We start from the raw sequence: 24,311 nt of genomic DNA on the forward strand, positions 1-24,311 counted from the left end.
TAACGTAACGTTTCACGTACACCAGACAGGCTTTAAGTTGTACAAGATTCCTGACATGTCGGACACAAGTGGACCATAACCGCGGCGTTAAGGCCTTAACGCGGAGGTTAGAGGTATTTGTGCCACACAAACACTCGGTATAAATCATCGTCTCAACCCCCTCCTCTCTCCCACACTCATACACCATATTTCACCAAAATAAACTCTATGGATGCTATTTAGAAGAAAATTAAACCCGTCGAACAATCTAAGACGGGTGGGAAATGAGCTAACGGTGTTCAATGGTCATCAGGGCGGGACCGGGTTCATATCTGTCACAGTAGTTGGCTTCGTTTGTATTTATGTATATAGTCCCTCTCAGTGATACTTGTAAACCAAACAGTTTGTTTATTTGATTTTCAATTGGCGTAACATTAGTAAAAAATAATGACACATTGATTTTTAATTTAAAGGCAACGTACATAACATATATGTCTATGAGACATTGATTTAAATATACAGTCAATTGGTTAAATCAACATTAGCACATTCGACTCGCCAACTTGACATGATTCTAACATACTTGTTTATACGATTTTCATACAAGGCCCTCCATCCGTAAGCCTCTTCATTTGCAAATCTCGCCCAAGTAGATACCGGAAACGGCATCGGGAAATCCCCTTCAAGTTTTATATATAACCAATGAGTATCTGTAACATTAGCAATGGCAAGGACCGGATTGTCACGAAACCGCTTTGGACCCTCTCTCATTGGGAAAAAAGTTTGGCTGCTATGCGGCTCAAGAAATATTAGAACGCAATTAAATGCTTGAGCAACCACGTATCCGTGGCCGGGTAACTTAAACCAATGGTTGCTAGGCGCATCTTGAACTGTTTCGTAAAATTATAAATGGTTACGGGCCCTCTCAAAATACTCCGGCTGCTCCGTATTTAATCTTGCCCTCCACCAATCTGGGTTCCTATCCATCTCATTCTTCATAGCAACTCTAACCTTCCTCCAACTCTTTTGACCCATTCCTAAGCCCTCAGCAATTTCCCGAAAACCGCAGTTACCGTCAGGCTTTACGTCTATGATCCTTGAGATGTATGGGTAACTCCAGCTGGGAACAAGGATCTTATACCTTTTTACCGTTGAGACGTCTTTCGGATCAACCACTAAAGGAAAACCTGTGGCAGCTCCTGTCTCGTTTTTCTTAGACGACCGTTTGGATGGTTTAGGAGGGCGCATCTTAAGCTTTGAATGTGACTGCGACTGCGACCGCGAACGCTCCAAGAATGAGGGGGTTTGCTCAATGTTCTGTGAGGATGAAGGGGTGTACGAGGAAGGGATATACGAGCTGTGCCTCGCGGCCTTGATCTTTTTTGATTGCTGGTTTATGTTTGGACGCCCGCGAGGGTCCTCCCGTTTCTCTGGCTTTTTTTTATTTGAGTTGCCGGGAAGAACAGACCAAATCTTCGATAAAAGACTTCTTTTCTGTTTTGGATCTTTACGTATCAAAACCGTCTGTTTAAGCTCTTCCATTTCCGCCTCGAAGTCTTGTTCTTCTACCTGTGCGACCACTGGATCGAAGTCAAGCTTCCTCCAGAACGGGTCTATCGATTTTAGTGGAATAGGAACACCTTTATTAAGGTGTTGCTCCAGCTCACACGCACACGGCAACCCCATAGACGTTCGCAACTGGTGTCGGCACGTATGTCCGAACTCGGTCATCTTTTCAAGCTTTCCATACTCCTTTTCAAGTAGCATAAGAGCCTTAATCAACACTTTATAATGTATCATGTAAAAAACCTGAATGTTATGGTCTTTCTTCAACTTAATCCGGGATTGTTCAAATGTTGCGCCGATTGCAACCTTCTGGGCTTCTATAACCTCAAGAGCATAAGCCTCAAGTGCGTGGAGGGTGTCGTTGGCCCCATTAAGGTGCCTTTTCAGGTTCGTGTGCTGACTCTCAACTCGGTTTGTTGTAGTCTCACCGAAGTTTAACCGATCGGCCATCCAGCAAGATACAAATTTTTCCTTGTCTCGGTCCAGCCAGCTATGATGGATATAGTCCCATACCCCTGAAGAAGGAAACAAAAACAAACTTATTAAATGTACTACTAGATTAACACTAACTGTATATTTATAATCCGAAGGACTTACTTTCTTTCCCAATACTGCATAACATTTCTTGCAACTTTAGGCCGTTATATTCGTAATCATCGAACATGGGAGACTCACACAAGACCGTCCACAATAGAGCGAAATCTTCTCTTGCCTCGCTATCATAGATACCCTTCCATTTTTTTTTTTATATTCTCCCGTATGTACCACCTGCATAGGTTTCTGGTAGCATTCGGGAATACTTGTTTACAAGCATTCATCAAGGCGGAGTCTCTGTCCATGACTACGACGCGCGGCTCAAAAGAATCCTTGAGCATAAATTTGAGATGCTCGAGGGCCCATGTGAAATCCGTCTGGCGTTCCCTAAGTAGAACCGCGTGCGCGATACAGAACGACTTCGACGTCTACGTCACACCAAAATACTACACAAAAGGCCATTTGTACATGTTTGTGTTGTACGTCGTGTCGATCAACAACAAATAAGGGAACGCACACCACATTCTAAACGACGTGTCATGACAAAAGAATACATCCTCCACGCGGTTTGTGGAAGAGTTCTCCCGTGTGTAATAAACGAAATCGTTCTCATTCAGGAAGTTTTCAAATACCTGCAACCGGTTTTATATGACGTTAATAAATATTTTTAAACATCCGTTGCAACAAGTCAAATTCAAAACCTTGAACCTGCATTGGGGTATCGCCAACTCTATTTTCTTTTTTCAGCTTCTCTATAAGATTGTGTACGTCCTTGTCAATAATGCAGGTTCCGGGAAACTGTTTACGTAAGAGTGAAACAATTTTCCCTGTCTTCAAGACATCCGTGTGTAACCTCGCAACCATATCAACCTCCTCGTCGGACATTCTCCTTAGATACGTGTGACCCTCCTTAAAGACGAACGGCTCGTGGTTGTGCGTCTCGTTTACGACCTAAAGCCTCCAACTATTACCAACACGGTCGTGCCTTCCTTTTAGCTTAAACGGACAACCCTTCTTTATACTGCCGGTACGCCTGATTCTGGCGGTGAGTTTTGGTTCGCCGCTGCGATTGCATCCAAGATCCACGGCGTTTGGCCTAGACCGCTGGACAACAACAGCACACCCATGCTCCCGACCTCTTTTCTTCGCCCACTCCTCAAGCTCCTCACGGGAAGAAAATAACTGAAACAGTTACAACGTCAGATTAAAAACACGTTCAAAGTACTAATTACAAAATATTTTAATTTAACAAAACGTATGCTCTCGTACGTTCTGTTTTATATGACACCGTCGCCTCGTGAATGTAATTATCACCAACGTCGTCATCATCTTTGTTACCAGAATTATGTCTGTCGTAATCTTCGTCACCAGTCTCTCGAGGGGTTTCAAGAATATGGTCTGGTTCGGGTTGTGACCGATACGAGTCCCCTACTTGTAATGGGCACGAACTTTGAGTACAGGAATACGGCTCCTCGGTATTAAAATGATACGAAGGCTGGGCACCGGTATTAAACTGGTACGAAGGCTAACCAACGTAAGGCGGGTCTTCTGATAAATGGTATGACGGCTGACCATAATTATGTTGAGGCTGTGACCAATACGAACTACTGCTAGTCGCCACATCCCAATGCGGATGGTCGTGCACAAAATATTCCTAACAAAATATATTGTTAACAAATCTAATTTCATAAATGATTGACGACGGGTAAACCAAATAAACATGTGACAATACCTGGTTCAAATTTGGTAACTCCGCCTCCCCGTCATAATCTACAAACCCCGGCGGTGCCTGATTCAAATCCGGAATACTTGACTCTTCGTTTGTCCTCGGCGGGCTCGGAAAATAACCATCAAACAGCCACGACATTTTTTGAGTTGGGGTTTTGGACACCTTGTACATGCATGTTTGCATGCTAATATATACTACAAGGCTTTCTGGCTGAATAATTGATATGTGCATATCCGTCGCGTTGTGCGCTAACCGTGGCGTATAAGTGGTCAACGAAAGTCTGCGTCAAGTCAAATCGTCGGACGACATCGACGTCGTCGATCAAATCGGTCATGTAAAAAAAACGTCACGTTAAAGGCTATACGCGACGTCTGGTTCGGTGTGGGGTTTAGTTAGCAAGACCCATTAATAATATAATTTAAACATATGTAGATATGACATATAGTGTTAGTCTTTAATAATACTGTAATATTTTTATTTTTGTTTGTTCTGACATACCTTTCTCTTTATATAGGAATCAGTAACACTAGAGAGCAGTGTGAATTTTATATATTATTATCACTTTAAATTAGGAATATTGGATTTTAATAATCCCTATTGAATGGTATTGGCTGATAATAATCCATATTCATTTTATCGCCACTAACGGTCCCAAATTCAAAAGAGTTGGCCATCAATGGTCTCCCGTTATAAATGACTTAACGACATTATAGTTTTTTCTGAATTTCAAACCAATGTTTTAGGGCTTTTGATCGTTAGGAGGATACGAGTCTATTGGTGTAAAACTTAGTTTGAAACAGTGCTTCAAAATGACGAAACAATGTTTTAGTTCGGGTGTTTGAACTTACAATTAACCAAAATTAAGTCGTTTAGATCATTGTTTGGAGCTAAGTTTTATATTATTCGACTCGTATCTTCCTTCCGATTAATAACCCTAAAAAGTTAGTTTGAAATTCGGAAAAAAGTATAACGCCGTTAAGTCATTTTTAACGGGGGACCATTGGAGGCAAACTTTTTTGAATTTGGGACCGTCAGTGGCGATAAAATGAATAGGGATTATTATCGGCCAATACCATTCAATGGGGATTATTAAAATCCAATATTCCTTTAAATCATGGAGTACTATTTTTTATTTTATTTTATTGTTTTAAAGTTTATTTTCATTTAAAAAAACCTACTTGTTATGTCTCTGTTAAGAAATCACGATAGTGGTTTCTTTTGTCATTGATTATGCAGTGGGTCTAAGTAAAAGACAAAATCAAAATAAGCAAAATTTACACGGCTTAGATGATGAAATTGCCAAAACCATCTACTGATCAGGCGGTCAAATAGTAGACGTCAAAAGTCTGCTCACGAACACAAAAGTCATGTCAGCTATTGCCAACAGATCTAGAAAGCCTCGCTTTACTTGGAAGAAGAAAATTTTATTATGGGTCCTTTTAAAAATGAGCGAAACACTTATTCATATGAACACAGCTATCATAGTGATGCTCTAAAGAACAAAGTACGTAGTAACTTATGTACGTGAATAATAAGCAATACTCCAAATATGACATTAATTCAATCATCTTCACATGTGATGTGACATCATGTTTATATGGGCGTCTTAGTTTATTAAAATGTATTCTAAAATGAAAAACTTGTATGCATGAAATTTTTGTGTACTAAATGACGTATCTTATATTATTATAAACAACTACGTGGAACCATGCAAAATTTGAAACTCTGATGTTCATTACAATTACCTTTCTACAAGTAGGTTATTCAACAAGATAAGACCCTATAAAGATGATCATTTGCGATGTTATCACAACAGGTATCATCTAAGTTAGCTCATAATATGGTGTTAAAAAGTTAAATCTATTACACCGAAGGCATCATTACTATTAGACTCAAATTTACAAATGCTAAATGTACCTTATAAGTAAATAATTTATGCCTTACCTAAAAGTAAAGTTACAAACATACGTAACCTTTCACTTGAAACAACATGTGAAAACCAATTTATGCCTTATGGAAATATTGTTAGACATGAACTATATATATGTTTGTCATTGGTAAAATTTGAGATGATTGAAACGTACATAAGCTTATTGCTTATTTGATTTGATGATCTCTACTTAATTAATTGCTTATAGATATCTTTTAAATAATGAAATTTAAAAGTCAAGAATACACTATCTAAAGAAACCAATTTATAATCAACATGTTAAACTTTGATTTGATACTTTTTGAATCGGGTCCTACAAATCAACATGTTAAACTTTGATGAAAATATGTGCAAATCTATAATAATTACGTTTTAAAAATGTCTTTCTAATTAAGACCATGCATGATGCATGGTTACTTATGTGCTCAAGAAACCATGTCGTTCTATGATTCTATCATGTGACACAAATATTTTAAGTGCACCTTGAATAGATCATATAATGATGATTGAATTAGATTGGTTATAAAGTCGGGTCATTTTAAATTTCACTCACACTTGTTCCCTTGCACATAATTTATTCTTTTATCGATTTGATAATCAAGTTCAAGTTTAACCAAAAGCTTCTGTAAATAAATCGTATACACTAGTTTCATCCATGAATTGAGTATATACATAATTGAAAAGGGAACAAATCAAAAGTAGACAACCTTAGGCATCTTTTTAATGTTAATAACATTAAGGTAGATGCATAGTGGCCATAGTATATTCATGACAACGACAACCCAACGTACTTGAAGAAACGTGGATCGGCTCACTGGTAGACGATCAACTTTCCTCGGGTATGAGTATGCTATTTCACCGATGGTTCTCCGGAGTATGAATTCTTCCACCTACAAAATGAGCAGCACCGTGAACTTACCCCTCAGAAAGGGACAGAGGGGTCCTCTTTGGGGTAACCCTCCGGTGTGAGAATAAGAGATTGTAGGAGAAGATAATAATAATCTGAGAGTGAGTAAGGAATTGGAATGTATTTTCTTGCTTACCTCCCCTTGTGGAGGTGGTGTGGTATTTATAGTGTTAGGGTTTCAATGATTGGGCTCAGATCCCATTAGGGCCTTTTTGGCCTTCTCCTATTGCTTTGCGCCACGTGTCCTTAGGACACCTGGTGCTTTTTCATTGATTATTCTCTGACCCAGGTATTTCACCTGACCCATGTGCAATCACGTGGTAGCACATGGGTTTTGCTGAGTTGTCCACCTTTCATTGGCAGCTGTCAACATCAGCGTATTCTTATTCCTTAAAGGATACCTTCTGGAAGGTTGTCTGACGAGCACAATCAAGGTTGTCCTTATTCTGATTTGGATAAGGACGAGGTTGATTATGTGCATGTGTGATATGCGCCTATCCTGAGGATGCGCGAGGTCTTCTCTTTATTCTCACGCGCAGATGTTTCATGCGCAGATGTGATATGCGCAAGCATATGTGATATGCGCCACGCGCAGATGCGCCACGCGCAGATGTGATATGCGTGAGCATATATGGTGCGTGAGCATGTGATACGCGTGAGCATATGTGATATGCGTGAGCATATGTGATGCGTGAGCATATGTGATATGCGCCATGCGCATAGGTTTTGGCTTTGTGCCTTCATGATATCTTGATTTCAAGCCTCTTGTCTATATCTTGTGGGTTGACCCGCCCCGCTCGATGTTGAGGCGGGTACATACCTCTTCAAGCCCCCCCAGTCTAATGTGTGTCTTGTCTCGCGCGAGCGAGGTAAGATAGATATTAGACTTAATAGTTCTTTTAATAGGGTTTGTCTTTTCCTTTTTTATTTCTCATCGTTGCGCGAAATTCTACCCTTTTGGTTGAAATGAATCGACCATGTACGTGGTTGGTTGGTGCTGACATGCGTCAGAGATGGAGACATGTGTCAGACTTTTCGTGTGCTCGAGGTGCTACAGTTGCCTTTCCTGTCCCCTCACACAGTGTCAGGAACACGTGTCGCGCTCGTGTTGGCCTGCACCTGCGAGTGGGGGCGCGTGAACTCTGATCAGTACCTGTTTCGTTCCATTTTATGTCCCCTCACACAGTGTCAGGAACACGTGTCGCACTCGCGTTGGCCTGCACCTGCGAGTGGGGGCGCGTGAACTCTGATCAGTACCTGTTTCTCTCTCTCCTGGGCCTATAAAAGCAAGCCTTTTGAGTTGTTATTCTTCATCTTCATTGTTATTTCAGAGCTTTTTCTTTCCTTCCATTTTTATTCCGATTAAGAGCCTGTCTTTTGCTTCCAGATTTCCGTTCTTGAAGTAACCTCTGTTTGATTCACAGTTGTATGTCTGATAACCCAGATGCCACAATCTCCCCCAGCAAATGCCGTGTAAAATCATTAGTCATGTCCACTTTGAAGAAGACCGGCAAGGGAAAACGGGCTGCCGAGGCCTCGTCGGAGGAGGTGGGGAAGGGCAAGACAGTGAAGAGGTGGGATGAGATTCCCTGCAAATTGAGACAGTCTGATTTCGACAGTCTCATCGCCTCTCAGGGTTTTCTCCCTGAGTACGGCTGTCTGCTCCCGGCGGCCGGGCAAACGGCGGCAGATCCGCCCACCGGCTATATCTCCTTATACTGCCATTTTTTCACTCACTGCAACCTTCGTCTCCCGATGACAAGGTTTATGGGTGTGCTGCTTCAATTTCATGGGATTCACATATCCCAAGTCCATCCTTTTGGACTTGTGCGCATGACTCATTTTGAGTTCATATGCAAAGCTCAGCGCGAGGAGCCCACCCCTCCAATTGCCAGAGATTCCTGATTGAAACAGGTTATGTAGTCTTCAATGGTTTCATCATTCCTGCGCACGCAGTGCATGATGTCATCGGGGTCGCGCGTGTGTCTGCGCTGCTGTACGAAGTGAGCCTGGAACTTCTCCAATAGCTCTTCGAACCCATCGATTTGTCCAGTCGGCAAGCTTTCGAACCAGACACGTGCTGCGCCCGTGAGGCAGCGAGCAAACATGTGACACCATGTTGGCATCATCCAGCTTTCTAGGTTTCCAGTGTTGTAAAAACCTTGTAGGAAATCGTCTGGATCAGTTGTGCTGTCGTACTTGCCCAAACCACTTAGCATCTTGGTTTTGTGCTGAATGGGAGCCTTCGCGATGCGCTCAGTGAATTTTGAATGCTTCACCAAGATGGCTGGCCTGTATGGTGTGGTTACGTCTACTTGCTCTCTCGCTGGTGGGTTGTACGGTGTGTACAGATCCATATCGGCTTTGGCCCCAGGCGCTATGTTCATGTGCGCGCGGAGCTGTGAGCCTCCTGCATGAGTATCTCGCGTCTTCCTCATGCTGTGCACTTCTTCCTCACTAAAATCAGCGTGTTCAGTGTGAACAGAGTGACCATCTTCCGGCGCGAGCGCCCTTTTTGTTGTTCCTTGAATGGTTTGCTTATCAAACGCGAGCCTTTGTGTTAAGTCGGCTAACTTTTTGTGTTTGACCAGCTCATTGTATTTGTCCATTAAACGTCATTGTTCGTTTATGAGTCATTCTTTAGGGTCATTGGTTTCAACTTCTGGACCCATTGGTCCTTTTTGTTTCGCGCCAGTCAGATTTTGGAACGTGAGATCGTCTGGAGGAGTTTCAGTCTGGCTATGAGGAGTTGTGATGAAAGGATGGTTACTGGTGGTGCGCGCAGAATCACGCGGCACCCTCAGAAACTGCTGTCCCTCATTAACATCCTCAAGCTCAATATCCTCCAGAACTTGATCGCTGTTTCGAACACCAGAAACCATGGTGAAGTTTTTCAGAGAGAACTGATGAGATGGTGATTTTGTTGCCGTTGTAACAGGTGATGGCGCCAATGAAGAAACGTGGATCGGCTCACTGGTAGACGATCAACTTTCCTTGGGTATGAGTATGCTATTTCACCGATGGTTCTCCGGAGTATGAATTCTTCCACCTACAAAACGAGCAGCACCGTGAACTTACCCCTCAGAAAGGGACAGAGGGGTCCTCTTTGGGGTAACCCTCCGGTGTGAGAATAAGAGATTGTAGGAGAAGATAATAATAATCTGATAGTGAGTAAGGAATTGGAATGTATTTTCTTGCTTACCTCCCCTTGTGGAGGTGGTGTGGTATTTATAGTGTTAGGGTTTCCAATGATTGGGCTCAGATCCCATTAGGGCCTTTTTGGCCTTCTCCTATTGCTTTGCGCCACGTGTCCTTAGGACACCTGGTGCTTTTTCATTGATTATTCTCTGACTCAGGTATTTCACCTGACCCATGTGCAATCACGTGGTAGCACATGGGTTTTGCTGAGTTGTCCACCTTTCATTGGCAGCTGTCAACATCAGCATATTCTTATTCCTTAAAGGATACCTTCTGGAAGGTTGTCTGACGAGCACAATCAAGGTTGTCCTTATCCTGATTTGGATAAGGACGAGGTTGATTATGTGCATGTGTGATATGCGTCTATCCTGAGGATGCGCGAGGTCTTCTCTTTATTCTCACGCGCAGATGTTTCATGCGCAGATGTGATATGCGCAAGCCCACGCGCAGATGCGCCACGCGCAGATGTGATATGCGTGAGCATATATGGTGCGTGAGCATGTGATACGCGTGAGCATATGTGATGCGTGAGCATATGTGATATGCGTGAGCATATGTGATGCGTGAGCATATGTGATATGCGCCATGCGCATAGGTTTTGGCTTTGTGCCTTCATGATATCTTGATTTCAAGCCTCTTGTCTATATCTTGTGGGTTGACCCGCCCCGCTCGATGTTGAGGCGGGTACATACCTCTTCAGTACTCATACACAACCCAATATGTATTGATGGAAGATGGTAATGTGTCTCCATATTAAGCATTCAAACTGACCAATAGTTGGTGTCAAATAAGAACAAGATCAAGTAACACTCGCTATGAATATAGCTAAAATTAAAAGGTAAGATCAACTTTTATTAAAGTAGTCCCATGCATGTCTTATGTCTATAATAATAATATAAGCAACCATATTTGCTCCATATAGACCAGTTTTATGGTTTTTTTATACTTTATCCATATGAATGATACTGAAATGGTTGAAAAACTATATTAGACGAAACTAGGATAATAGATATGGAATATCAGTGGCAGTAGAAGTAATAAATTCCATTGTCGTCCAGCTGTTAGGATATCTGGCTTTCACCCAGGAGACCTGGTTTCGATTCCCCGCAATGTAACCATTTTGTTGTAAATTATTTGTATTTTTTTAAATATCAGAAACTCTACACAGAATGGCCTGATTTGAGCCTGCAATGATCGACCAAAAATAATCAAAGAAGTGACGAAACTAAAGAATTTTATCAGTTTAATTTATAGTCTATATGTTTTTGTCTTTATATGAAAATTGTTTTATAAATATCACCAAAACTCTTTGGTTACCATATGAGAATGGAATGAACAAGTGAATGGAATGAATGAAGGAATGGAATGGACATGGGAATGGAATGAATCTTCTCATTCCATTGAACTGTTTGGTTACCATATGAAAATGAAATGTATCATTACTCGTTTAGTATGCTTGAAAAGTCGGAGGAATAAAAAATAATTCATAAAAAAATGATAAACTGAGCTTCAAAATAATTTCTTTTTACCAACTTTAACATTATCCAATTAAAAAACTATAATAAATTTAAATATGTTTTCTAATTTAGAGAAACAAAATCACAAGAAAGGAATAAAATTCTTAGTATAGAGACCTCCAAAAATATATTCAGTAGATCAAAATATCAAATGATATAAGAAATTATAACGCAATCAAAAAAATATTATTATTGAAATATGTGAATAAAATTTTACAGACCCTATGTTTTAGTGTCCCCAAGGCAAACAATTAAGATGGGCAAAATACGTTAATTTGAAAATATGACACGGAATGGAAAAAAAAACTAGGTAGATGGAAGGAATGAAGATGACTGTTTTTAGAAGGAAAAACATTCCTTTGGTAATAGCTTATTCCTTTCCGAATTTCAACCAAACATACATATTTTCATTACGTTTGAATAGGTCATTCTATTCCGTCATTCATTACCATATACCAAACGCTACCTTTTTTTTTTCCTTAGGCCCGCATGCAATAAAAAAAGCTTAAGGATTCTTAAAACTGTCAAAACACCCATGAACTGAAGGGTATTTAAAAAGTATCTAAACGTCTCCATGGGATCTATTGAGACGTCGAAAGTTATGAAGACTTCTTTGGGAGTTCTTAGATTGTTCAAAATAACTGGAGGTGGTTTCAATTGTCACAAAACACATTATACTAAAAGAATCATGACTGAAGAGATCGTGGCAGCAAGTATTGCAGGCGGTGATGAGAAACATGGGTTGATAAGAGCCTCCACATAGAACTAGGATTGGAGGAATCGAGGTGCATCCAAGGAAATGACAGAAACTTGGATAACATAATTATCGTTGTGAAGTCATCCATGGACAGCACAAGGCAAAGATTAATGCAACAGTTGTACGGGTTAAGCAGTGCTCTCAACATGCATGTCGACTTAAAAAACGATTCGCTTGACTGGGATAAGGTAAAAGCTATACAATTATGTGCTTATTTAAATGGATTAGATTATTAGAACCTTGATTTGTGTGGACTGATGATGTTATGAACTGAATCGACACTCTAATTCCAAAAAATTCATTAAACGAAACTCCGAATTAATATTTTACTCTATAAATTCATATTAGATAGAAGCTATCATTGATTTCTCATATCACAATTCGACAGTGCTAAAATAAAAAGTCAGATAATCAAACACCGGTTGATCCAAACCCAGCTGCACCTCTAACGGTCGAATCGAGATCATCAACCTCAACAACTTGAGGAGTAATAATCTTCTGAATGATCAACTGCGCAATTCGATCGCCAGGTTTCACCTCAAAATCAACGTCAGAAAAGTTAAACAGTATTACCCCAAATGGTTCCCTGTAATCGGCGTCAATCACACCGGCACCAACATCAATAGAGTGCTTCCATGCCAGACCAGACCTTGGAGCTACAATAATCACAGATTGGAGTTCAAGCCCACTACAACGTACCCAAATTGAAAAGAAAAACTTACCAATTCGAGCATAAGTTCCTTGGGGTACCGCAATGCTTAAATCCGTTGCAACCAGTGCTTTACCCCTTGCAGGCACTTTAGTCTCGATCGCACTGAACCAACCAAAACAAAAATTAAATAAAATTCAAATCGAATACGGACTTTAATTTGTGGGGTACCTTGAAAGATCATAACCGGAGGCGAGAGAGGAGCCTCTGGAGGGCAAAACGGCTTTCTCCGATTACATTTTGACTTTAAAAACAGAGATTTGGTGATCGGAATCAAGAAGCTTTGGTGCTGGTCCGTCGGTTTGTGCCATTGCTGAAACAAATGATTTGGATGATCGAAATGGATAACCATGAAGATATGGGTTTGGCTTATAACGAGTCAAATAGGGAAAGCGTCTTGTGATGGCGCCAACACTTCCCGCCATCTTTAAACCTACAACCACCAGGAAGGATATGTGGTACGCTTTTAAAGTCAAAAAGTTATCGGAGATCTTAAAGTGACAATAATTAATGCACAAGAACACAAGAAACTATTAAAATGACAATATTTAATCAAGGCACTATTAAAGTGACAATATTTAATCAAATCATTAATTTCATTCAATCATCAAAGTAACACATATTGTTCATACAAATAAACACCAAAATATAAATGATAGATATTGTTCATTCTTCTAATAACCTAGCGGTATCAAATAGAAACGTCTTCAAACTCTAACTCAAGTAATAATCGAACCTGTAACAATGCATAAAATAACATTTGTCAACACGTATGTTGGTGAGCAATTTCATAGTTTTGAGTATATATAATATGAGCGAAATCCACAAACGTATATGAGACTATAAATAAAAGCATCAATCGTGGTATAGAAAACATATGTAAATGAGAATCCTTTCTAATCGGTAACAACCGACATACTTGGATAATGAGACCCTATTCTACTAGCACAAGGCTAAGTAGTTAGGGGAGCGTATGATCATACTTAATGAGGCTCAACAACAACATAAAAATAAACACTCGCGCACGTAAAGCATATGAGATATATAACACACAATAGAGCAAGTATTCTAGCATCATACACCCTAAAGTTTGTGGTTTGAGAAATGAGTATAATAAATCATTTTTGTTTGCATAAGTATGCATGTTACCCCCAAATGATAAAAGTGAAAACGGGGGATGAAATGTACTCACGTTAACTAAGTAACTTGAAAGATTGATTCGTGAATAATCGGAGATCGGATTTAACGAGCAAGACCTAGATTAAACGGGTCTTAAGTTAGTAGATAGTCTTGGAAGGGTTTAAAGTAAAATATGACAAGTAAAGTAAATAAATGAAGTTTATGGTTTAAAATGTAGATATTTGGGAAATTAAAGACATGTTATAAAAAGTAAATTTACTCGAAACCGGGTCTTGGTATTTCATTCATAAATATTACTCAACCTATGTTAAGTAACTTATGTGGGTTATAATGCACTAATGCAAGACTCTTGGTTATATAAATACCAAAACAAGGTTTTAATCGAGTGTTCGGATTTTTTAATTTGGGTCTAGAAAATTAACTAAACTCAAAGTTAACTTTCCAAATTTTTTTGAGATAACTCAATACAATCAAAAGACTTAACCAAGTATATAGTTCTATTATGAAGAACCTTAACGTCCGTTAAGTGAGTATTTGGTTTCACCGGTCTGAACTTGTTATAAGATCAAGTTGGATTCCGATACACCAAGTAAGTTGATAAAATACTTAAAATTAGTTTAAAATACATTCTTGAAGAAAAGATGAGTTTTGGTGGCCAAAAACACACTTGTGTGTCTTAAGCAAGTGAACTCGGTTTAGTTCGGTTTTGGTTCGGTCCTTGACTCGGAATGATACCGAGGATGGTTGCCACATACCCAAATACCATAGAACTATAAAAATGGTTTTAGAAGTTACAAGGTTCAAATCTTTCATAAACATGTTTATTTAACTATTTTAAACAAAACCAGTAAACAAAGCTATTTAAAACAAAAGCTAGTAAACAAGAGTTCGGTCATGGTTCGGGTCTAATCTCGGGATAAAACCGAGACTAGTGACTTCATAACCAAGACCATGAAACTCTTTAAACATGAATTAAAACTAAACTACTTACAATATAAACAAGACTAGTAAAGCATTAAAGGAAAATAGTATAATCAAGAACTACAAAGAGTTCTCCATGAAGCCTTGCCTTGTAGCATATCACCTCCCTAAGAAGATGAAACCGAAGGAAATAAGGGGTGCATATTATATATATGTTGTGCCACAAGATATGAATTAGCAAGTAACAACCAAGAATTAAAGAAGGTTGTTGCTTGGTTAATATGAACCTTGGAAGTTAGAGATAGTGTTCTTAGTTTGAGAAAGAAAGAAGATGAATGAGCAGGAGCTAATTAAGAGGATGGACTTGTATATATAAGGTAGGAGTGAGGGGTGGGTTATGATGGGTTTCTTTTGAGGTTTGCATGAGAAGGGTTAAGTTAAAGTGGTCAAACAAGACACAAACAAACAAGAAAATCCAAAATATGTGCACAGGTGGTCCATGGCGTCGCGCGGCCGGCCTCTCTCCCTTGGCCGCGCGGCGCGGCGTCATCAAGGTTGGGGGGAGGGGGCTGGTCTAGTTTGGTTCGCGAGTCATTTCGGGTCGTTTTTGGGGCGTTTTAAGCGTTTTAAAGACCGTTAAAAAGTGTCTTCGAAAACCGACAAGTGTGAGATGATTATGAAACATAAAAGTCCAATATTTTATATTTTCGAAAGATTTGGTTTACAATCGGGTCAGGTTTTGATACAAAAAAAAAATACAACATTAACCGAAAAAGACGAATGTTACAGTATTTAACCCAGGTGCTTAATACCAGGAAGCTCATAAATCATAAACTTGCAAGGGGAGACATTCGAGTTTTTGTACCACTCACATTTGCGTGAGACAACTGTTTTTCCGACACTGCCATGATGATTTCAAAACCTATAAAACTCATGGCAGATGGTCTAAATGTTTTCAAATATAATTTTAAAGTATTTTAAATACATTACAGTAATTAAGTCTCTGTAGACTTACAGGATGGTTACTACTGGTATTGTGGGGTTTTGTATACAAGGCTTGCTTACTGGGCTATTACACGTTACTTATTTGACAAGTGTTAGCCAATAAGTAATATGACCACAGTCATAGATACGGTCGAGTGACAAGTACCTTTCGATAAATGAATGTACTCACCAGTATTTTCCGCTGATCAAATATTTTAAAACATGTTTCAGGTGAGATGATAAAGATAAAGGAATGATGCCTGCGGGCCTTCCAGCTTAAATAAGTGGCTTATCACCATAACAAAGAAACATGTTTTTTGTAAATTAGGGTTTATCCCTATAAAACATTTGTAAGGATATAAATGGGTTTTACCCAACCAGATGAAATGAAAATCATGGTGTTTTACACTCTGATAATTTTTCCTAACTACGGTCCTGATGAATTTTCCGTTGCTAAATAATAAACACCGATACCACCACTCGCGTTCACGGCTCCCTTCCCGGGGTATGGGTTCGGGGGCTGTGACAACAAAGATAAACGAACATAAATAAATATATATGAACCAATGTGAACAAACATAAACAAACTTAAATCTGAAAACACATAAATGAACACAAATTAACAAATATAAAACCTTTAAGCAGATGACATATCCAGATAATACTAGGTTATAACCCGTGTACTACACGGGGCTGTGTATAAAAAAATACAAAAATGAAGAAAATTTAATAATAAATAAATACATATTATATTTAAATATGTTACAATTGCAATTTACACATTAATTTTACACTTACTATTTACACATTGATTTTACACTTACAATTTACAAGCATATAGCTACAATATACAACATAAACATTATATTTGCAATTTACAAAAGAGCACATTTTGACGAGTAACCTAATGGGCCTGACCCGACTACATTGTCACAAGGCCCACAACTACAAGCAACTTATCTAAGTCCATAACTTCACCACATGAACCAACATTTGATGAATTACTTTTTTTTACACATACCTGGTTATTTTGCACCTTGGGTTCTCGAAGATAGCCAACATTAAAAACCAAATATCTAAACTTGGTTCATAATGTATGCATCTAAGTATCTAACCCATAACATGTGATATCATCCACTACAAGAAAAATGAGAGAAAACACAATTACAAATCAAATCTAAAGAAGAACCTGATATTTCGTTAGCATATGAAGTAACTGTTTTGGTAAAATAATTTTATTATTGATTCACTCGCAAACTATAGGGTGGAAATAAAGAGGTATCCGTATGTATAACCTAAACGTGAATCAAAACTGCAGACCTTATTTCTGGCTCAAAAAATATATACTAATATATGCTCAAAGATTGAAAGAAAAATGCTAAAACTCCCGTATAAAACTACCATTCTTTAAGTTCCAAAAAAAAAAGCAAATGTCAAAATACCAATGAAGGGAACTAAGCGATAAAGTGTGATAACGGATTGTGTTATTATGATACAAAGAGAAATGGTAGCAAAACATGCATGGAAATAATTATACTTCTCTGGTACTTGTAATAATATAAACTAAGGAAATTAAACTTGGACGATAGAAAATACATAAATTCCTAAATTTAATATTAATATAAATATAATAAAATATAGATGATACAAACACATATGACAAATAGTATACATGCTGTTGGAAATCATCACCCAAGTACCTAATCTGATCATAAGTACCTAATCTCATCACACGGCTCATGATCTTGCTAACTTGGAAACAAATTTAATATTCAATTTTTTCATCCATACAAACTTACAATTTTCAATGATGTATATACAAGTGGACAAAAATAAACACAAACATGAAGAAATAGTCTTTACGAGAAGACGATGATCGAATTGCATTGCTTCTTGAACTTAAACCAAGCAGATCCTATGGTTGATGGTCTAAGAGGTCTCTTGGCTTCTTCCACCCTAAAAGCTCATAACTTGTGATAATGATTATTTCAGTTGGTATATATATGATATTATTCAAGTCTTTTCAAGTATATATGAATCTTTAATGTTATGAAATGTAAGTAATCCAATTTCAAAAACTTTGTTTACTGTGAATTTTTGTGATCATATTCAAGGCAATTTAATATTCTTATTTTTAACTAAAACACACATGAGGCTCTTAATCAAGTGTAACATTGTTCTCCTAAACCTCTTGCCATTTACCAAAAATAATAAGCATGTAATTAGCATAGTTAACTTTATAAAAGTCAAATATAAGGGGGAGGGGGTGGTTCCATTTTCCTCACACACCACACCCAATGGTGGTGTGCCACGTCACCAACCCCAAATCCGTCACATTTGATGAAATTTGGTAGGGGTGGTTGTGTGCTGTGATGGTTTAATTATATCAAAAATTCACAACCATATAACAATCGGCCGCTTCAAAACCTAATTATCAGCAAAAAAATCACCTAAAACTTTCAATCAAAACACAATGCGATAGTAATAATAATAACCTGACATAATTCCGGTAGTATAGAGACGTCAGTCCGGCACGGTGGCGTATCGCTATCTCAATATTCCAACCGTTCGGCAAGACCTTAACGATATCGGCGGCAGCCACCAGCTTCCTCCGGTTACTACAACGGCACCAGTTACCTTCTAAAGCATCCATAACAACAAGTCGCTGAAGAAACGAAGCTTTGTTGACGGAAATGACGCGGAATCCGGTGAGTTTCGGAGGAATCCGGTGAGTTTCGGAGGATTAATAAGTCGCTGCCCATATTTCATTCCAAGACCACTTTCTTGGACTTCCCCCAACGGTCACAAACCTTGATCTTCACAGCGTGATGGCCATCACGCTGGATCCCCCATCACGCGTGATGGGGGCACCAACGACGGTGTTTGTGATGCCATCACGCGTGATGGTTTCCCACCACACTCCCATTGGCAATCTCACAATCTCAATCTTAAATTATAAAATTAATTTCTCTCTCTATAATCTACATTATTTAACTCATCCCAATCTTTTATACATGTTCACAACACATCCCAACTTAAAAAAATGTTTTTTTAACGAAGTCCGTTTTTAATAAAATTTATATCGGAATGTTCATAATTTTTTTTTAAGAAATGTCTTGTATTTAATTATTTTTTTTAGTTAGAATATAATAGTTAATTAAATAATTAAGTTATCGGGGGTTAGTTTGGATTGCAATCTAGGTTTGCTCCACCAACTTAGATTACCAATCTAGATTGCATTATTTTCGTTTTTCAATTTCTTTTTTAACTTTGGATACACCAATCTCATTATGAAATTGCCAATGGAAGTAAGTTCCGTTTTTAAACACATGAAAAAGAAATGGAGATGCATTTGTCGGCGTGCAAAAGGAGCTACTCATCACCTTTTTTATAAAATGTCAATAAAAATTATTACGCGTCAGTACACACCGAGGCATATTAGTTACTAACATGTGAAATAAATTATATTATAAGAAAGACAGTATTAAAATTATTAACTGGTACAGCGGTAGGTTTGTAATTATTTATTATCCAAATGTATTCATATGGTAACTACTTTAAGGGATGCAAACTACTTCTTTGAACATTCAAAACACACCAATTAACGAAGAATCCTAAATAATATGTTAAAAATTAAGCATATATGAACTATTTTGAGTTAAAGAAAAACTTTATATGTTACCTCTTGAAATCTTCAGTCAACTCAATAGAGCTCCCATTCCATCAAGATGAATATTGTAAATTTGTAATAAATCTTAGTATCATCAAACTCTGAAAAACAAAAAACCATCTATAATTTATCAACAAGAAAGAAGAAGAAGCCTACTTTAAACTAACATAAGTTTTATAGGAATAACACAAGATTAACATTATAATGAATATGTAACTATGTTCCTATTCAAAGACCAAAATGAATTAATTACGCAACAAACTGAGAGAAAGTAGTCGAAAACTATTTTTACAACCAGGGAAAACTAAGTATAATCAGAAACAATAAACATGTCCCTAATACTTATAATGACGAAATTCAAAAATTCGTCTTCACGGTGGAAGTTTTACTATTTTGACATTTGATTTTTTGTGTTGCATTCTAATCCTAGAAATTTTAAATTGAATGGAAATTGCATACCTTTTATCAATCTCCATAATTTGAAGAGGGTGAACTATAAAGTTGAATTCTTGAATTTTAGAGCAGAAGTCAAGATTTTCAAGAAGATTAAACCCCAAACCCTCCCCCCTCCCCCCAAAAAAAAAAAAAACTTTTTTTTCTTAGGGAAGAACTTAAAATCCAAAAAAAGGGTATTTAGTTAATTATGAATACTCATAATAGAATACAGAGAATTTATATAAAAGGGGGAATATTATTAATATAAAAAACAAATATATAGAAAAAGAAAGCTAAAGCTAAGTTATGCAAATTCTTGTAGTGACGGTGCAGCAAATCAAATTGAGGTTAATTGATGAGAAGGCGGTGGCAACTAGAAGATGTTTAGATTACAGAAGTACGATAGGAGTGCAGACGAGAGTACTCAAGGCCTCCGAGTGGGAGATTGTTGGGTTCGTAGGTCTTGTTGGCCTGGTTTATTATTTGAAGTCTAAAGGGCTGACGGGTGTAGGGTGGCTAGACCGAAACCCAGCCCGATTTAGATTGCTTATTCAATAATTTACAAACCTTAGACTAATATCTATTTAAACAATGCTATGCACTTGTAATTATGGTCACTCAATAAAGAATATCTAGTTGACACCCGTGGACGTAGGTCAGTTTAGACCGAACCACGTTAAATCCTCGTGTTCGTTATTGCTTTCGCGTGTGTGTTCAGTTTCGTGTGTGCGTTTAATCTTAACAAGTGGTATCTAGAGCTTAGGTTTGGATCACACGAGAACACGTTGAACCAGTTGCGCTCATCGCCGCTGCACCAGAAGTCGGAGCTAGGGTTCCGTTAGTTTCTGTTCGCCGCTGTCGCAGTCCGTTTCTCGCTGTCGCGGATCTGAGTTGCAGGTTCTGTTCCTAAAGTCTTTACCGCATAACCACCACTAGCACCGCCTCGCAACATCACAGATCAAAGGAAAGTGTTCTATTTTTTTTTGAAATCGCAGGTGCGAGAGGCAAAAAAAAAAAGAAATAAGAAGTTGCAAGTTTGCAGTTTACAAACCGGTTCCAACGTTAAAAAATAGGTCTTTTGACCAGATTGTTCAAATACTTGTTTTAGTGGGCCAAGTTTACTTTCTTTGGGCTAGAAAGAATTTTCCTTTGTTGTGGGCCTTGAATCCGTCGTTAGATATTTTGGCAGTAACACTCTTTTCGACAAGGCCATCCTTTAGGCCATTAATTAGGGCAGTAGCCAGTAGCCGAGTTTGTGATCGAGCCGAACTTATTTTTTGATTGGTTTTCAATCTTCAAAGAACGAGCCAAGAACAATTATATCAAGATCCTATTTTCGTTGAAGAACAGTTGTTAAGTCAGAATAAGCGTTAAAGAAACGGAGAACTAGTGCCACTCGTGATTGTTAGGTTTTATCGTTTCAGTTTAAAGTTTCAGTTTTCTGATTTTCAGTTCGTTATTCCACTGTCGTTTAAATAGGTTGATTGTTTAACAGAGTTCAGTAGAACAGCCGTTAAGTTCGGGCTCGTTCCATTGTTGTGTCTGTATATGTTTTTATCCAGGTTTTCGTTTAGTCATTGTTATGGCAGAAGACAGAAAGGTTTCGATACAGAAGTTTGACGGACAGAAGTTTGGTTGGTGGAAGATGCAGATTGAAGCGGTACTTTGTCAGAAAGATTTGGATGTAGTGTTTGAGTATGAAAAACCTGAAAAGTTGTCAGAAGCAGAGTGGAAGAAGTTAGACAAGAAAGCTAGGGCTTGTATTACACTGTCTTTGTCGAAAGATGTGGCGTTTAACGTCATGAAAGAAACCACAGCACGTGGTATAATAGAGGCACTATCCAACATGTATGAGAAGCCTTCGGCAGCGAATAAAGTCTATCTTATCCGAGAGCTAGTGACAACAAGAATGAAAGAGGGTGGGTCAGTTACAACGTATATCAATAATCTTAACTCGAATCTCTCCCGCTTAGTGTCAGTCGGCATTAAATTTGATGATGAAGTTCAAGGTCTTTTATTGTTATCCTCTTTGCCCGACAGTTGGTCGCAAACAATGACTGCAGTTTGTAGTTCGTCTACAAAAATTACTTTTGATGGAATTCGGGATTTGATTCTTGGAGAAGATTCAAGACGCGGAAATTCAGGTGAATCATCAAGTGATATATTAGTCACAGAGGGTAGAGGTAGGGGAAAACAACGAGGCAGTGAGAGCAGGAAGAGGAGTCAGTCTAAGACTCGCAAAGATATTGAATGCTGGGGTTGTAAAGAGAATGGACACTTCAGGAATCAATGTCCGAATGGTAAGAAAGAGGTGAACGCTACAGAAGACGACACAGATGACAGAGTCAGTAGTGATGAGTTTTTAGTTCTTAGTGTTGAGAGTAACGTTGATTCTTGGGTGATGGATTCTGGTGCATCGTTTCATGCCACTCATTGTAGTGAAACGATGAAGAATCTAAAGTTTGGAGATTTTGGAAAGGTCCGACTAGCAAACGATGATATTCTAGAGGTTACGGGTATGGGGGATGTTGATTTGATAACTTCAGCAGGTACTTCTTGGACTTTGAAAGACGTGAGGGTTATTCCAAGTTTAAAGAAACCTTTGATTTTAGTTGGGCAGTTGGATGACCAGGGGCACGATATTAAGTTCGGGAATGGGCAGTGAAAGGTAGTCATGGGGAATCTCGTGGTTGCTCGTGGCAAGAAAATGGGTTCGTTGTATATGGTAGATATGTCACTGAAAGGAGTGGATCCGGTTTTGGTGAAAGACAAAGTCCAGTTCACAGAATCTCGTGGGCAGAAGAAGGTTCATTTTGCAAGTAACAAACCCATAGACAAAGTGAAGATTTATGATGAATGAGCTAGGAAAGTTAAATCAGTCAAAGGACATCGTGACAGTGGAAGCACATGTCGTGTTTCAGTTACAGTTCTAGGTCGACGGTGGATTAAGAAAACCAGTATTCCAACTATAAAAGTCTCTCCAGTGGATTATTTGTTGAATATGGAGAGTGTTTGTTCTCAGGGTATGGATCTGGTAGTTTGTTTCAGTGGGAGCCGTTAGGGACAGAGAACGGGTCAGGGGCTGTTTTAGCCGTGACTGATGTGTTGGAGCTCCGGGGAGCTTCAACGGGCCTTCAGGTTAATTGATGAGAAGGCGGTGACAACTATAAGATGTTTAGATTACAGAAGTACGATAGGAGTGCAGACGAGAGTACTCAAGGCCTCCGAGTGGGAGATTGTTGGGTTCGTAGGCCTTGTTGGCCCGGTTTATTATTTGAAGTCTAAAGGGCTGATGGGTGTAGGGTGGCTAGACCGAAGCTCAACCCGGTTTAGATTTCTTGTTCAATAATTTACAAACCTTAGAATAATATCTATTTAAACAATGCTATGTAGTTATAATCATGGCCACTTAATAAAGAATATCTAGTTGGCACCCGTGAACGTAGGTCAGTTAGACCGAACCACGTTAAATCCTCGTGTTCGTTATTGCTTTCGCGAGTGTGTTCAGTTTCATGTGTGCGTTTAATCCTAACAGGTAGCAGCGTCTCTAAGAAGACTACAACCGGCGATGATAAACCTGGAAGATGATTACTGAATTGAAGAATCTTTCTTTCTCAATATTTTGCATGATTCGATGATTTATGTGGGAGTGATGGAACGGAGAAAATAAATGGAGCCTAGAATCATGGAAGAATCCAAGAGTAACTGCACATTTTCTATTTTAAAAAAATTAATCGTAAGATACCTGAAGGAGAAGGAGAGGGTTACCACGTGTCAGTATAACATGATGTTAAAATAAGGACAGAATAACAAATTTTGTCCTTTAAAATAAGACGAAATACGGTTTGTGTCCTTTTCTAAGTTTCCTTGCAGGCGGTGTACTTTAAACTTTTTTTTCTTACAAGTTTTGTCCTTTACGCTAACTGGGTTAGAAAAAGTCAGTTAAGTATGACATGTGCCAGACATGTGATAGGCATAATTGTAATTTTAATAGGGGAATGTATTATATATATTTTCTTTTCTTTCTCTCTTCTTTCTCTCTAAGCCACCACCATCACCATAAATTCCGGCCACCATAAATTCCGGCCACTTCGTTGCAGATTCCATTCAACCCACCACCACCACCTCCTCTCCATCTCACAAACCGCCACCACACTTTCCGTTCACAAACGCAAACGATCCCTATCACCCGAACCCGACCCATCCTTTTCCAAAACCCGTATCCGAAAACCCAATTCACCTAACCCACCCACTGACCAAGATCAGTCGCACCCAATCAAGCGACTTAACAGTTGGTTAACTTCAATGGCTGGTGCAGCTTCAAGCATGATATAA

At 38.7% G+C, this 24,311-nt stretch overlaps 2 protein-coding genes and 1 pseudogene across 2 annotated transcripts; all 3 read right to left on the reverse strand.

The window, feature by feature from the left end:
* Positions 1-882: 882 nt before the first annotated feature.
* Positions 883-2,209, reverse strand: LOC143620984 (uncharacterized). Its single transcript, XM_077092531.1, has 2 exons — positions 2,143-2,209; positions 883-2,060 (listed from the first exon to the last, which is right to left on the reverse strand). Exons 1-2 carry the CDS (start codon positions 2,207-2,209, stop codon positions 883-885), a joined length of 1,245 nt encoding a protein of 414 aa, XP_076948646.1.
* Positions 2,210-2,525: 316 nt separating this feature from the next.
* LOC143620986 (uncharacterized) lies at positions 2,526-2,964 on the reverse strand. The gene is made up of 2 exons (XM_077092532.1): positions 2,788-2,964; positions 2,526-2,711 (listed from the first exon to the last, which is right to left on the reverse strand). The coding sequence occupies exons 1-2, from the start codon at positions 2,962-2,964 to the stop codon at positions 2,526-2,528; spliced, it is 363 nt and encodes a 120-aa protein (XP_076948647.1).
* A 9,564-nt stretch (positions 2,965-12,528) lies between these two features.
* LOC143620987 (deoxyuridine 5'-triphosphate nucleotidohydrolase-like) lies at positions 12,529-13,137 on the reverse strand (annotated as a pseudogene).
* Between the last annotated feature and the right edge of the window lie 11,174 nt (positions 13,138-24,311).

Source organism: Bidens hawaiensis, unplaced genomic scaffold (assembly GCF_021521415.1).
Source record: "Bidens hawaiensis isolate Kalapana, Puna unplaced genomic scaffold, B.hawaiensis_p1.1 tig00002759_1, whole genome shotgun sequence".
Classification (NCBI taxonomy): domain Eukaryota; kingdom Viridiplantae; phylum Streptophyta; class Magnoliopsida; order Asterales; family Asteraceae; genus Bidens; species Bidens hawaiensis.

What these genes read in the sequence shown, in the direction of transcription:
- LOC143620984 (XM_077092531.1), bottom strand. Translation starts at nt 2,209, where the DNA reads ATGTTCGATGATTACGAATATAACGGCCTAAAGTTGCAAGAAATGTTA. An exon ending in ATGCAGTATTGGGAAAGAAA is followed by an intron (nt 2,061 to 2,142) that starts GTAAGTCCTTCG and finishes TTCCTTCTTCAG; the next exon opens with GGGTATGGGACTATATCCAT.
- LOC143620986 (XM_077092532.1), bottom strand. Translation starts at nt 2,964, where the DNA reads ATGTCCGACGAGGAGGTTGATATGGTTGCGAGGTTACACACGGATGTC. An exon ending in TTGGCGATACCCCAATGCAG is followed by an intron (nt 2,712 to 2,787) that starts GTTCAAGGTTTT and finishes AACCGGTTGCAG; the next exon opens with GTATTTGAAAACTTCCTGAA.